The sequence below is a fragment of the Hetaerina americana genome, unplaced genomic scaffold, assembly GCF_022747635.1.
Source record: "Hetaerina americana unplaced genomic scaffold, ioHetAmer1.1.p SCAF_6, whole genome shotgun sequence".
NCBI lineage: Eukaryota > Metazoa > Arthropoda > Insecta > Odonata > Calopterygidae > Hetaerina > Hetaerina americana.
The window spans coordinates 49,994,693-50,011,669 of record NW_027287205.1 but is presented as its reverse complement, the minus strand read 5'-3'; the positions used below and the strand labels follow the sequence as shown (position 1 = coordinate 50,011,669).

The window sequence follows — 16,977 nt, the reverse complement described above, 5'->3', positions numbered from 1 at the left end:
GACCCTTTGTTTGATGGTGTGGGTGAGTAATTAGTTGTTTCAGGAAGGCTAGTGGGGGGGATCTGGGTGAGAAACCTTCCCTTTTGGTGATACCTCACATCAATTTAAATTACATTACTTTTTTCTTTCAAAAAAATAAATGTCTGAAGTATTGGGTCAAAACATTGATATGGTTGCAGATACATCTACTCAATGAACACATTCCATTGTGTACTGTTTGTAGTGCTTTTGAATGACAACTGAAATGATTTTTTCCTTTCAGTGATGAAAGTCTTGAAAATAGTGAGTTTACACCATGGTGATCAACTAAATTTCAATCCCAGCACCTTGTTATGAAACGTGGTCAACTGGGTGAAGTTCCCCTGGACTTAACCCTCTCTGAATCACTTCAAATTATGAATTTCCATAATGTTTCACCACACTGATTTCCATGAATCTTCTCCTCCCAAAGACTCTGAAAGATCAGATGCATGCACACTGCACACACATGCAGAACATTCAAATACACTTTCAAGAAAAGAAAAATTTTTTTATAAGAAAAAGTTAGGAAGAAGGGCAGTAAAGATAGAGTAAGCAACTGATAAAATATTACTAGTAAAGGTAAAAGCAGAACTAATGAACTTTGTCATTGTTCAGATGTACATGTCACCAAGCAATTGACGGGAAGAAGTTGTCAATAGGGTATCCAATCAGTAAAAGGACATAAATGCTGGTATTCCTGGAGGGAAACATTAAATAGTGATGGGGTACTGGAATGTGACAGCAGGCAAAGAAGGGATGTTAGTGAAGTTGAAACTGTTCAGGAACAAGGAATCACCGTAGGTAGAGGGCAATAGGGGGTGGTTTAATCATAACAAACACCTGGTTTGGCCATCACAAGTATATGTATACATTGGAAAATACATGGGTGTTAGGGAGGATATTAGTTAGACAATATTATGATCAGGTGCAGATTTAGGAAGTGTCATTAATTTGCAGTTTCACAGTAGCAGAGGACCTGGAACATGATTTTTGCATGAGTATGTACACCGCTGTAGGTGTATTTTTGCACGTTTGTCTTGATTTTGCATGTGGTATTGTTCCTTTATATGGGTGGTGACCTAACACCCCGCCACATGCCCTTGCGGTGGCTTGCGGGGTATTATGTAGATATAGATAATTTAGTAATAATGAGGTGTAGCTTCTGATTCAAAAAGATTAAATTGGGAAGGCATATTAGGAAATGGAATTCGAAAGCATGAACAGGAATGACAAGAAATGAGTATCAGCAGGCTTTAGAGAAAATTATAACTGGGAACATGGAGCTGGGTACTATTGAGGAAAAATTGGAAGAAAGAAAAATAAGGATATCAAAATCCAAAACTATGGGAACTGTAAATAGAAAAAGGACAAAGAAACCATGGGTTATGGAAGAGATGATCAGGAAGATACATTAGAGAAGGAAATGGAAGAATGTAAATTCAAAGTTAGGTAGGAGAAGGTATAAAGAGTTTGCAGGTTCCAATGCAGATTTAAGGAGCACCAAAGGGCCACTGACAAGAAATAGTTCTGACTCTCAGCAATTGCTGAACATGCATAGTCAGCACCTGGACACATGATTGAGTTTGACCAAGCAAAAGTGGTGGCAAGAGCGAGATATTATTTTCTCAGACTCATTAGTGAAGTGGTAGAAATGATGAAAAATCCTAATAATTTCAATTGTGAGGACTGCTAAACCTGACTTCCACACGGAAAAGGGTGATTCCTACTTGCCACAGAGAAAGAGCCAATCAGAGCGCTCTGGGCCAGGAAGCATCTCCTATATACAGTGGCAAAATTGCGATGCAGATCACTTCAACCTGAATACACCTCCAGGACTGGGGGCAAAACAGTTATCTAGCAATCAACCTATGCAGTGGTAATTTCCGGAAGGAGCATGTATCCTTCATCAGATTACTTTACATGCCACAATATATGTATGAAGCTACACTTTAAATTTAGTTTTATTCTTAAGTTAGTCATTTTTCAAGTCGGTGATGGTCTCTTATTATGTATATTGTGTAAGGGCTTCATCCTTATCATGGCAATCCAGTGTTAGCGACGTCTCCTTAGCCCCTTTCTCTTCCTTTGCCACCAATTTTGAATACCCCTTACACTATTCCTTAGGATCCCCATGTAAGATATGGAGGTCATGGTAGTTCATAGACTACTGATCGAAGGGCCTGTTTGATACCAGTTGTCTCTTATCCCCAAAGCTGTGTGATTTTTCGGATGCCAGGTCATCTTTGGAAATCGTAAATAAGCAGTGCAGAGAAAGGAACTGGCCCGTGTACCCTAATGTGCGAGTTTCATAAAACCTGGGCTAGGTATTGGGTGAGTTCCATTCTTCCCCTTCCGACTGTCCTTCCAGTTGATAACTGTGGTTTTTTTCAAGTAAATGAGACATTTGTTGTACATTATCTATAAAATACGAGGGTCATCCGGAAAGTAGTACCCGTTCGTGAAATAAAGACACAAAAGTAAATATTAACAAATATAAAAAATTTTATTTGAAAGAGGATACTTTAAACTACTTCTCAACATAATCTCTAAGCAAATTAAGGCATTTGTCATAACGTGTGACAAGTTTCTGTATTCCTGCTGCATAGTCCTTCGCCGCCAGCTCATTGAGATACGCGAGGGACCCATCTTGCACAAATTTTTGCATAATGCAGATGGTGTTTAACAATTTCATGAACAATTGTTCGAGAAACATTGGGAAAATGCTCACAGATGTCATCAATTGTGACGCGCCGATCGTTCCTCACGAATTCGTCAACTGAGCTCACCAGTTGGTCTGTAATGACAGACGGTCTCTCCGAACGCTCATCGTCGTGTGTGTTCCCCCTCCCCATGTTGAAGTTGCGACACCACCGCCGAACAGACGACTCGTCCATTACATTGTCTCCATACACCTCCTTTAATTGGCGATGAATATCACATGGGCGAACGTTTCTTGCATTGAGGAATTTAATCACTGCCCTCACTTCACAACTGGCGGCGTTCTCAATTTTTTTAAACATTGTAAACAATCACAGAAACGACACAGGCAATGCTAGCGTCACGCAACTTGGCTCAGGGAAGGCAGACAAGCCACTGAAGCTATCTGACCTCGTCCAGCGGCTACTCGCGTCGTCAGCACTTCATGCGGCACGAACGGGTACTACTTTCCGGATGACCCTCGTATTTAAAGTTTGGAATATACTGAGTTATTTCTTTGGCTAGTGTTATGCAATGGTTTGATTAATAAATGCCATAAATTCACAGTTATATGGCATTTTCTGATATTGTTTGATGGATTTTTTGCATAATACAAGTAAGAGTAATGCAGTAATTTTGTAAATTGCTGAGATTACTTACTATTTTTGTACTACAAGTTAAACTGTGAGGTAGAGGATCTATATTAATTACAGATTCAGGTGTGGTGTGGTTGAACTGTTCCATAATAACAGACACAAACTGTTGCAATTTTCCACACAATAAAGATTTATTTTAAGATGTAGTGTCATACTTGGAAACTAGTCTTAATTAAATCTTTATTAATTGGAAAATTGCTAGAGTTTTCATCTTTGTTATCATAGAGGACAAATGACATTTGCCAGGTAGGGGGTGACTTGATGGGTTACAGAGGATATACAGTGGGGGAGGGGGCAGAAGAGTAGGGGGTGTCTAGGAGGGAGGAGTGGGAGGGGAAGAGGTATTCATTTTTGAGACTAAGAAAATTTTAATGGAGGATGATTTCCAAATTCCCTGAGATGCCCAGTCAAAACCCCTTTTTTCAAAGTTGATTGGAGTGGTACGAAAATCATGGCTTATCTAATGTTTGGCAAAATGGAATTTATCAAGTTTAGAGTTAAAAAAGAACAGAAGTGCTCATCAAACCTAATTCCTTCTAGATCTACATAAATTTTATCTCAATTGTTGTATTCTAATCTATGGATCCCAAATTTTTCCCAGGTATCCCCTTTATCTTTACAGGCATTGTTTGGACTCGCTAAAATTTTATTATTGTGGAAGAAACACTTCAAATATTTCTTAAGAGATTTAAGGGTATTTTTTGGGCCGCTGTGTCATGGAAAAAGCACAACTGGGCCTTGGACTCTTTTTAGACCACCCAGAATCACTAAATTCATTACCACAAAGGTATTTTTTGAAAAGGAAATATCAGCTTTTATGAAGTATTTAATAAGGTTATTTGTGTGAGTGCACATGTATCTACTCAATAAACATGCATTCTATCACCATGTTGTTTTTATTACATGTGAACTACAACTTAAATTTTTATTTTGGTGACAACATTCTAAAAAATGATTAAGTAACCCCTTTGTTATGAACTAAATTTCATTCCTAGTACTTTTTTATGAATATGGTGTGGTTATGTGATTTATATTCCTTAACTCTCTCTCTGAATTTCTTCATATAACAATATTTTCATTCCTGTTATATTGCCCAACCCTGATTTCCATGAATCTTCTTTTCTGTGACCTAGGATTCATGCACTATTTACAAATTACATTTAGATTATTTTCATTCACTCTGTCAAAATAAATAAGCCTGGGAAAATTTTACAAATTGAGTAGCTTTGGAAGTCGAACATAATGAATGACAGATTGTAGCACTTTTCCACTTGATAAATAAAGTGGAAAAGTGCTACCATTGGGAAAATTTTGGCTGGTTAAATAGGCCACAGAATATTGAGTCTGTGGGACTTAAATTGTAAGAGTATTTCTCACCCTAAGAGTTTTCCTATTTCACATCAATGTAGGGCCATAACTGCACATTCCCACCTTGCTGCTACTATTCATTGAATTTGAGAATCTGCAGAGCTTTAACATCACCAATTTTATGCAATGGTCGATTAGCTGTAAAAATTAATGGTTTCTTTTCTTTCCAAAATTTTTCAGTTTCAAGGGTCCTGGAGTATTGGTATGCTCAATTGACAACATGCCAACACAACTGCCACGTGAATCTACTGACTTCTTTGGAGACCTCCTCTTTCCCTATGCTTTTGACATACTCAGATCTGATGCAACTCTTCCATTAGAAAAGCATAACTTCAATCCAGTGGTGCATGGGGTAAGTCTACCTAACTAAGAACATATTTCATAGATCCTAGTATTTGTATGCTCTTTGTATTAGAAATGCAGTGAGTTAAACCTGACTTTCACACATTTAAAAATCCAACATTGGTAGAAATGAAATTTTTGGGAATAATATAAGCATCACACCAAATCCAGAAATCATAAATGCCTCATAAATAAAGGTTCAGGTAGATTTCATTGACCTAGCTTCACACTAGAGATTCATGCTTGGTTAAATGTGCAATATAAACAAATCAAAATTATGTAGATTCGTAATGGATTTTAAAGAGAAACTCCATTTTTGAATCTACCAAGGTGTGGAGCTTGCAGCTCCTTATTTTTGCCATGGTAAAAAGTTTTCAAAGTTTTTTGTTTAGATTAATTATTATTTTTAATCTACCAATTAAGGTATATTTTTGGATGGATGCAGCCTATGAAATGGCAAAATGATAAATTTGAGGGTCGAGATGGTGCGGTGGCTAACATACTGGCTTCCCATCCAGAGAGCCTGGGTTCGAATCCCAGAGGTGGCAGGTTTTTTTCAGTGGTATCCCCATCCTTACTAATGGTGCTTTGTGGAGTGCACTTCGAGTGAGGACACTGTCCATCGGATGGGATGTTAAGCTGCAGACCCCTTGGTGCCTTTTGTTAAGAGTAGGCTAATGCTGGGTTTCTCTCTGCCCTTCATCCTCTCCTGTCCCTCACTAATGTCGCAAATGACCTCGGCTGTCGGTCACCTCCCAAAAAAACTACTACTACTACGATACAATAACTTCCCTCTCTTAACAAAAACATAACGTAAAATCTGATACTGCAGTAATCCTTTCTTCAATTCCTCCCTTCATTTCTTCCAACACACCTATCCTATTTCAGCCCTTCCTTGTTTGCCTAACATTCTCCCATCTGTCACAGTCTTCAAAATCCCACTACAAATCCAAATGCTCTGCATCCATCTTTCCTGATATCAGCCAACAATATTATCTCTTCCCCCACCAATCCCTGACTTGCTCGTTTGTTTTCCTTTATGCACATTTCACCTTTTCCATCCTTGTCCATGCCTATATTTCAAAATCCTCCAATCAATGACCATGATTCTGTGTCATACAAAACCACAGTCCATATTGAAGTGTTGTTTAGTTATTATTAGCATATTTACTCAATGTCCCTGTCATTAATTCCCTCCTTCTTAGGGAAACTTCTTTGGCTAGAGCAATCTTTGTCTCATGTCCCTACTAATTAGACCATGTTCATCCAAAACACTTTCAAGATGTGTAAACTGTTCCACCTATTTGTCTTACAACTTTGGCTGATAAAACACCTGTGCCAGTTTGAGCTTATATTTTTATATTTAACTTAGCTGTACTCTTTTTGATGAGATTAATGTAATATTATAAAAATGGAAAGATTTGTATTAAAAGTTCTTTCATCTTAACTGATGTTACATTTGCCTCCTGGAGCAATGGCATAATTCGCATAGATGATGATGATTAGGTTTTATTACAAATGGCTTTTAGTCAAATAAACACATCTTGAGTGGCCACTGATGGACCCATCGTTTAATTCTTGCTTTAGGTGATGTAATGTAGAAAGGAGTCGATGAAGCATATGGTTTTAAAAGGCTCTTTGGATGTGTGAAAGAATATTTAAAACACACCACTTACAATGAAATTTTTACCAGAAAAGTAATTCTTTGTATATAATTATTCTGAAATTAAAAATTGTTCATACATTTACAAATGGATATGGTAGATGGGAAAGGTTTTAGTATGAACAAAGGATGAATTACAAATATTGATTTTGTATGATTTCTTCAGTGAATAATAACAAATCTTTTTTTGCATATGATTTTTTATTGGAAATGATCTTCGAAATATTTATGCACAAGCCACAGAGTTAAGGTATATTCTATTTGTCAACATAACATTTTATTGCTGCTAGCACATGAACATAGGCCCTCTTCAATTGTTTTTTTAGTATTTATTATTGCATCCATCTGGATTTTCATTCTTTGGCTGCTAAGAATATTTGGCACACCTGAAATACTTGTCATATGGCCTGCTTTTGCACAAATAGTGAACGGTGATCTAATTGGCATACATTCTGTTTTCTTAAGTTGTCTGATGCCTGCTTAGTCCTTCTCAATGCCAAGACTTTGTTCAGAGATATTTGTCTCTTCTGCTTCCTATAACTCCTATCTTACCCTTTAAGAGTGGCTTCAATTTTCTTTCTTGACGCTAAACCAATCGTCCTGATTTTGCAGGTTACACACAAATCCCAAGTACAGATTTTGAGAAGGTGTTAATTGCTAATGAAGTGCTATCCTTTTATCCAGAAACTCAAGTACATTGGAGGTATTAATTTGACTCTGCATGCTAGCTGCTTACTGCAGTACTCTCTTATTATTACACTGCTTTATCTCCACTACTTTTTGTCCTTCTCAACATTCACCATATCCTTTTACAATATCATTCCCAAGAGGACACATTTCTTTGAATATGCTGTGAAAAATTTACCAAAGATCTTTTGCCACTTTCAGAATTGTCTAAATAAAAGTCTTGAAGTTATTTGAATGATGATCTGTCAAGCTTTCCTATATGTTGTCTTTTGAGTCAGTGAAGTCTCTTTGATGCGTGACATACCTTGATGAACTACTATTCAGTATTTGCTTGCCTCCAGAGCAGCATGCACTTTAAGAGCAACTTTTATGCCAATGTGAACTGAAATATGCTCAGTACCTACCTACTTACCTCTTCCATAGTTGCATTTCTTACCAGCATACCTCTCTTTGTCCACGACCACCAAGTTGCAATGGTGCCCTAACTTTTTAGTTTAATATATTTGAATAAAGTTAATGAGCAGATCTTAATTTTAGGTTAATTGCAAGTACCAAATTGGTAAGGGGAAAAGTTACCATGTACATTTAGCTAGTAAATGATATGAGAGACTAATTTTTTTGCATCAAATTAAAATTAGTATTTCATTGAATAAGAAAAAATAGTGTACAAATATAAAAACAGCTAAAAATAAGATGGCTGGTGCTTACTGTTTTTAAATGCATTAATTGATGAGCTTATATCTGTGGAAGTCATGAACATGTTCAGTGGACTGCTATAAAACTACCTGAAAGAGAAATTTCATTACTATTTTTACGCGATAACTAATCATATTTTAATAGCAATACTATTATCTCTTTATGTTCTGTGTTAGTCTGAGTTCCTCACACATTTCATTGTCTTATATATTTGATATATGGACTTCAATCCTTAAAGCAATTGACATTTTTATCTTATCTTATCTTAACTAAGGCATGATTTTTTGCCAATAAGCCTGTCACAGTGACAATTGCTATTGTGCAAAAATGCATTTTCACCCAATGATGAAATCTCCAAGGTGAATTAATTAATTTTTAACATAGGGCACATATGATAAAGGTCATCTCAACCAGACAAGTTTTGTTTGCATCATTGAATAGAAATGATCTGGTGTCTGTGCTACCTATGCTTTTGATTTTTATAAGACAAATTTTTTGAATTGATAGTTGAGATTCAAATGAGCATTTATTAATAGGTACCTTTATTATCTACTTAAATTTGTTTTCTGTCAGCATGAGTTAATATCCTGACTACTTCAATTACAGGCAATCATTACTAGCAATGGAAAACTGACTCCAAATTTTGAATACATTCAAGAGTTAAGGATGGCTAATCGGTAAGGCTGCTTTGGATCTTTATTTGGTCGTAAAAATTTCATTGCAAAGGAAGAAAAATTGTGCTATTCCAGAGAATTATGATAGTTATTGTACCTCATTAAGATCCTGTGTGATTATTCTTCTTTTTCAATGGATATTATAAGCTTCCATGAAGTAAACCCTGAAGTAATAGTTTATTAATGAAACATTCATTTGAAAAAATTTCAATGCACAAGCCTTTTCTGTAAAGGAACATGATTTTTCTTTTGAAAAATCAAAGATACATTTTTGGATATAACCTTGACTCTAACAGAGAAGCAGTTTCTTCGGGATAATGACAGATACTCAACCTTTGTTGGTCTGTGGTTTTGCTGGCCATGAAACAATGTTTTGGCTCTCTACAATGTTATTTTAGGGTAAGCAGGAAGATTCTTGTGCATGCGCATGCTCTGGATTGATTAACTACCTCTTGAGGTCTCTGTTCATATGTAAAAGTAATGAATATTTATGATGTTGCCAAAATGTTGATTATATGCATGTAAAACATTCCGATTAAGCAATAATTGTTATTAGTTAGCCTAAGTTACATTTCAGATTTTACTCAAATGGTTTGATTTATGGTGGCTTGATGATGATTTGATTTGTTATATGACTTGATGGTTTGAAGTGGTTTGTGATGCTATAATTTTAAAGACCTTTGCCGTATTACTATTGTTTGTAAGTTTCTTTTGTCTTTATTTAAGAGTTCTAATCACAATTTATCTTTTTAATTTCATCTTGTGTCAATGCAAATCAGCTCCCTAGATCTTTGATAAGGATTTCTCTTGCCATTTTTGTCCAAAATAGTCAATTATGTATGCATCTGTCATTCTTCTTAAATAGTTAAGCTTTTTGTAGAAATATTATTTTTGTTTTTATATTAATATGGTTTAGCATATACCCATATGTCTTGCCTAGATACAAAGATACTGCAGTTCTCCAAACAGTGATTGCAATTGCTTGATTGATTGAATAAAAGCTTAAGATTTAATTATATTGAACTGATTATATAAATGTGATATATTAATATTGAGATAATAAATGTTTGTGTACTGGTGCACATTCTCCATTTATTCTCATTTTTCGTATTGATTTGATTTGGATGAGCAGATGCACTGTAAAAAAACCAATTATTGATGGACATTTTTTACATCATAACTAACTACCTTTCAAAATTCAATGTTATGCTTATAATTGATGCATGGGTTGTCGAATAATTCCTTTTAAAATCCAAACGATAATGTTCACAGTATCAGAAAAGGTTTGCTTTTAGTAATCCTTAGGTCTCAATAGACTGCTGTGCCAGTTTCAGCTATTTCCATCATGTGGTTTAATTTAGATTGAAGAGACAAACTTTTGTTTATTTAGAGAAATGGAAAGAAATGAGTCATGCAGTGGTTAAACATTTCTATTTAAAAGGCTTAAAACATAAAGAAATCGAAGCAAAGTTGGATGAAGTTCATGGCACATCTGCTCCAGTTTCCAACGAGTTGAAACCTGGCCATTCATCCGCAAATGATGAACATCATTCGGGATGTTCAGCGGAAGTGACTTCCTTGTAAATGATTGATGAAATCCACAATATGGTTTTGCGTGATCGACGAATCAAAGTTCATGAAATAGCTAATGCTGGAGGCATATATCACTAGGTACCTAGTGTTTTCAATTTTGCATGAAAAATTGTATGTGAAAAAAACTTGGCAAGATGTGTTACCTGCATTTGCTCTCAGTGGTGAATAAACTTGATCATGTGGTCGATTCAGAGGCTGGTTTGATGCTTTTCCATTGCAATTCTGATGAGTTTCTGTATCAATACATAATTGTGGAAAAAACATGGATGCACTACTACACTCAAGAGGCAACAGAACAGATGAAACAGTGGATTTCTAATGGCGATCTGGATCCAAAATAAGGCAAAGATGGTAACATTGGTTGACAAGGTAATGGCCAGAGTATTTTGGCAAGCACATGGAAACAACTACATTGATTACCTGCAAAGGACAAGCGATAAATGGAGACTATTGTGTGTCATTATTGCACCTGTTGAGTGAAGAAATCAAGAAAAAAATGTCCTCATTTGGCAAAGAAAAAAATTCTCTCAAATCAAGACAATGCACGGGTGTACATCTGTACAGTTTTGATGGGGACAATTATGGAATTTGGCCCCCTGTGAGTATATTTCTTAACTTGAAAAAATGGATCTGCAGATAACGATTCACGTTGAAAGAGGTCATCGCCAACACAGAAGCTTATATTGAGGACCTTCCAAAATTCTACTTTTTGGATGGCTGGAAGAAGTTGGAAAAACCCTGGGAAAAGTGTATTGAGATAAAGGAGATATGAAAAATGAAAAATTAATCTACAGAGTATTATTTCTTTTTATATTTTTCCTTATGAATTATTGACAGCCTATTTATCCAGAGATAGAAGATTATATACTTCCCTCAGTACGCTGTGACCTACTTTTATAACTAAATTTCCTGAGACATTATGCGTAGGTGAATTATTAGATATGTAATTAAAGTCAACAAGAAAAATCCTACTGTAAAAATGTTGCACCCCGAAGAACCAAAAAGTGACTGTTTATTAGTTTCTAAATAAAAGGAGATATTTACAAGGTTTATTTATTGTATAGATAACTGGTTTAAATACGTATTTTTATCAATGGAGGAGTGTGATATTTATAAATTAATATGATAAAGGGTCATTATTTATTCGAAAAGATTCTGATACTATAAATGATATTGTATTTGATAAAAAATTATTACCCATATAAATAGAAAAAATAATAAAAGTTATTGCCTCTGTAAATAATATTAATTAATTATACAAATTAATTAATAACAAACAAATTAATTAATTATACAAATTAATTAATAACCCCATTGCTCAACATTAGTCACGAGCTGTGCTCATTAAGTGTTTGGTGATTATCAGGTGATGTTAGGAGATTTATGTGTAACTGTGTTGCTTTGAAAATGCTAATTCATACAATGGGGCACTTTTTTATTTCAAATGCTAGTCACTAGAAAGTCAATGCTAAAGACAACACCAAAGTATCGCAGTCCAATGTAATAGAGTTGCATTGGAAGGGAGATCCCAAGTCCCTAAGATGGATGTGTTAATGATTTGTGCACAGATTTCTTCTTGGGAAAGGGATCCTCTATTGCTAACTCAAGTGTGCCTGGTCTCACGTGTTATGACATGTGAAGTTTGTAAAAAAATGTTAATTTAAATTGTCTGAGCCTCGTATTTAATTACTATGCGTACTATGCTTACATATATGCATTATAGTGTGAATATTGAGATGTAAGAGAAAGATAAATACAAAATAATTATATTGATAATTTCTCTGCATGCTTGTCAATCTCTCTCCAGATTCTGTACTTGTCATGCCTACCATTTTTTCCTTACTCCCTCCGTTATAGCCTTGCCTCTCCTATTTTTACTGAAAACACCCTTTAAGTACCCCCAAATCATCCACATTCAGCCAAAATTCATGGTTGTGAAATACCCAAGTTTTCCTTCCATCCAAAACCTACCTTAACCGGTGGATTACCTTTAAATATATACATATTATTCCATATATATATATATATAAATTCCATATGTATATTTAAATATATTCCATATATATATATATATATAAATATATAAATAAGAGGGTCATCCGGAAAGTAGTACCCGTTCGTGAAATAAAGACACAAAAGTAAATATTAACAAACATAAAAAATTTTATTTGAAAGAGGATACTTTAAACTACTTCTCAACATAATCTCCAAGCAAATTAAGGCATTTGTCATAACGTGTGACAAGTTTCTGTATTCCTGCTGCATAGTCCTTCGCCGCCAGCTCATTGAGATACGCGAGGGACCCATCTTGCACAAATTTTTGCATAATGCAGATGGTGTTTAACAATTTCATGAACAATTGTTCGAGAAACATTGGGAAAATGCTCACAGATGTCATCAATTGTGACGCGCCGATCGTTCCTCACGAATTCGTCAACTGAGCTCACCAGTTGGTCTGTAATGACAGACGGTCTCCCCGAACGCTCATCGTCGTGTGTGTTCCCCCTCCCCATGTTGAAGTTGCGACACCACCGCCGAACAGACGACTCGTCCATTACATTGTCTCCATACACCTCCTTTAATTGGCGATGAATATCACATGGGCGAACGTTTCTTGCATTGAGGAATTTAATCACTGCCCTCACTTCACAACTGGCGGCGTTTTCAATTTTTTTAAACATTGTAAACAATCACAGAAACAACACAGGCAATGCTAGCGTCACGCAACTTGGCTCAGAGAAGGCAGACAAGCCACTGAAGCTATCTGACCTCGTCCAGCGGCTACTCGCGTCGTCAGCACTTCATGCGGCACGAACGGGTACTACTTTCCGGATGACCCTCGTATATAATTTGGAATGAATACAGTTTTATACATTGTCATTTTGCTGTATAAAACAAAAATTCAACTTTTTACTCTATGTACTACTGAATTTCTTCCAAAATCATTAGCTTTTCATTTAATCTCATCTAATTCACTCATTTCATAGTGTATTTAAAGACCATAACATTCTGTTTTGACTGTAAATTGAGTGGTTCATGGCATAAATGATGAATGCCAGTGTATGTGGGTTACTGTGCATAGTTTCATAGTGACAAGTTTGTTGTTACTTTGAAATTCATTGTGCTACATCATTAGATATGAGCTTCATATACTGAGACATTCTTCAAATGCTTTTGAGGACATAACTTGAACACATGAGTGGGAGAAAAGTAGTGACACTGCTAAACTTCATGAAACTCATCTGCAACTACACCATTCATAATAAAATGCTTGAAACACTAACAATTGTCAAATAGTGACTAAGCACTGAGATGTAGGGAAGGATTATGGGTTACTGTGGGTCTGTCTCTTGGGTGGTGGAGCATTATGGTATGTAATAACCCTCCGTCAAACACCTGGCAGTGGCTTACAGGTTACTTTGTAATAATAATAAAAAAGTATTGTTTGATATTGTGAATTTTAGTTAAATCCAGAGATTCCACTTGGAATATATGACAAACCAAATTGCAGAATTTAAGAAGGAATTTATTAAATGCTCTTTAATAACAGCACCTTGAAGTGAAGGATTCTGATATCGAATGTTGGCAGAGACAAGATCATCTGTTTGCTTTCCCTATAAAACAGGAAAACTCTTGGGAGGGCCAAAAAATGGGCAATATCATGAGTTAGAAGAGCTTGCAGAAATTTTGTGGTGGATATCCAAAAGAGCAATTATTTGTTAAGCTCATGACAGAGTTATAAACTAAGGCTGGTGAAATCAAAAGAAATATATTAATTTAACAGAGGTCAAATTGAGTATGCTATTGATCAATTTGTTTGTAAAAACTTAATTTCCCTTTTGACATTACCCATCAATTTCATAAATAGACCTTTGGGCTATGAAGAAAAAGTGGTGTTTTGATCTCATGGTTTTCTTTGAATTGAAGCATGAGTAATAAGTTGTTAACAAGTGCATTGTACTCAATGATATGCATATGAAATACATGCTCCATGTCATGGGTACAGCTGCCACTCTGGAACATAAGTGGCATCTTTAAAGATGACACTGTGCCTGGAAACGAAGAATTGAGAAATGAAATATTATTGTTGTGAGGGGAAAAATTAATATGTTGATGCAAAGAGGACAAAAGCATAGCATTTATCAAATTGAAGTGTAAGAAGGAATTTCTGCATGGTCACTTAGGGGCCCCAAATCCCCAAAAACACTTTGACAGGAGTGTAAATTACAATGCAGAGAAGTAACAAATAAATAGAAATATGAACAGCTAGATGTTAAAAAGCGAAGTAGAGGGCAGTGATGATTTTAGATACTGAAGTCAACAGCCAAAAATTTCACATAGTGCAGAATTGAAGCAGAAGAGACTTAGCATACAAACAAGAAATGTGATATTGTGCATGAAGCAAAAAGGCTGGATAACGGGTGAACTGCTGAATGAGTGGTTGGAGCTTATTTGAACATGATAACCTGAGGAGCTAATGCATCTTTTGATTCTTTCAATTCTCAACATTTTGACAGCCACCAGACTGATGGTCTGAATAAAATTCTTTGTGTGTGGTGTTAACTAGGCCATGTTCTAAGAATGACATTTTCAGCCACTTGATGTAAGGCAGTGGCATAGAGAGGAGGCTAAGGGCAAAATTGTTTGCGGCATTCTAAACTGTTAGAAAAGAGTAATGAGTGGTGAAAATTTTATCAAATATTAATAGAAATTAAATGGAGAGGAAGATTAAACACTTAAAAGAGTTAAGGCTTGTGAGATCTCAGGCCTATTGCTAGTGAGAAATGAGATGACTTATACCTAAGAGTTTCTAGCTAAAGTAAAGGTAATATTGAAAAAATATGGAGACAAACTTGGGGCTAATCACATGAATAAGTAACTGCATGACATAGTTAAATCTAATAGAGAAAATATTTACCAAATAAATTTGTGAACATTATCATTATATTTATCCATGAATTAAATCAAGAACTATACAAACAAAAACAAATTATTTCAGAGATTTCTCTCTAAACAAAGCTCCCTAACCTATAAAACCTTACCTCCATGTTTATTGAGGATTGCTAAAGTTAGAGATTAAGTGTAAAGAGGAGGAAGGTTTTAAACATCTTGGCCCAGTCAAACTGTCCAGGATGACTGCCTTGTCTATTTAACCTAATCGTTTTATGTAGAACATGGATAGAATTCATATTTTCCAGACACACTGATTATCTAATAAGAATTTTGGGGTAACACACAAAGAGGAACACAAAAGGGGTTGTGTGAAGGGAGCTAGTGTATCAGTGACAGCTGCATCAGAATAAATATGAGATAATGTTAAATGTATATCAACAAACTGATAGAATTATTATTATGTATAATTTAAATATGGTTGTTGCAGCCTTAATTTTAACTCCTGAGTGGTTTAAGGTAAACTGTTTCAAACTAAATTTAGAGAAAATGTAAGCTCTAACGTGCACCCAAAGAAACATACTTAAAGGAGATTACCTGGTAAATTATTGGGATTCCATTTTGAATCTAAGCTGTGCTGGAGTTATATATCAATAATATCAGCAGAAGTTCATCAAAGGTGCTATTTCTATTCAGAAAACTTAGCATCTTAATTCCTGCAAAGCACAAATGGCCTATTTACTTTACTTTGCTTTCTGTAATATGAATTATAATTATGGCCTGAAAATTTGGGGTTATACAAATGATATAAAATCTGGCTTTATTCTACAACAAAATCCATTAGAATAATTGCTCACTCTTCTGCTATATAACATTGCAGAATATTATAAGGTTGAAAATTCTGTGTATAGCGTGTATATAATAATATAGAAGAAATATATCCCTCCCACGGGCTACAACCTTGATGCAGTGGAAGGGCTTGTGCATTCCAATTACCCCAAGTGCCGTGCTGGCAAGAGCAATGATAATTGCTCCTGATAGGGCCACCCATTTCAGAGAGTTTTATTTTGTTTCTCAGGGATATTAGGGAAAGTTAAGGCTCTGCTTACTATCGGATGTACCTACATGGAAACTACTCAAAAATCTTGTTACAAAGATAGAGCTATTTTAACAAATCACTGCAACTTGTGAAAAAACTGTTGCAAGTTTAACAATACATTGGGTCTGTTGAAATATTTTTTAAAAACTTGTGATTTAATTGCAAAAAATCTTAAGAATTTACTGTTGAATTCTTTATCAAAAAAATGTTGGCTTTACTAATAAAAATGACGAGTATTTATTGTTGAAAAAACTGTAAAAATTCAACAGAAAATTGCTGAATATTAGCAGAAGGCTTTTGAATCTAAATGGTGAACTGTGAAACTTCAACTCTTTATCCCAAAGGGAGTAAATACATAAGGTAGTCTGTTCAATGGTCTTCAGAGGACAACACACAATCCATCGGAGTGGTTTCAATCTAAATAACCAATTACACAGGAACATTTAGGCACACATTGAAAATAAATTAACATTGGGTGGTAATCTCAATAGTTGGTAACTATATCAGACTGATGTTTCATGTAGTTGATTTGTTTATGGTACTTGAACTTTGGACGGAATTTAACATAATTTAGATTGAGTACATTTGTGC

At 35.2% G+C, this 16,977-nt stretch overlaps 1 protein-coding gene across 3 annotated transcripts in view; it reads left to right on the top strand.

Moving 5' to 3' along the window:
- The window catches only part of LKRSDH (lysine ketoglutarate reductase/saccharopine dehydrogenase), a 97,181-nt gene that overhangs the window by 52,857 nt on the left and 27,347 nt on the right, over positions 1-16,977 (top strand). For all 3 annotated transcript variants that reach the window (XM_071594192.1, XM_071594193.1, XM_071594191.1), the window contains exons 9-10: positions 4,923-5,094; positions 8,737-8,807. In XM_071594192.1, coding sequence (XP_071450293.1) covers positions 4,923-5,094; positions 8,737-8,807 — 243 coding nt within the window. The remainder of the gene's footprint in view (positions 1-4,922; positions 5,095-8,736; positions 8,808-16,977) is intronic.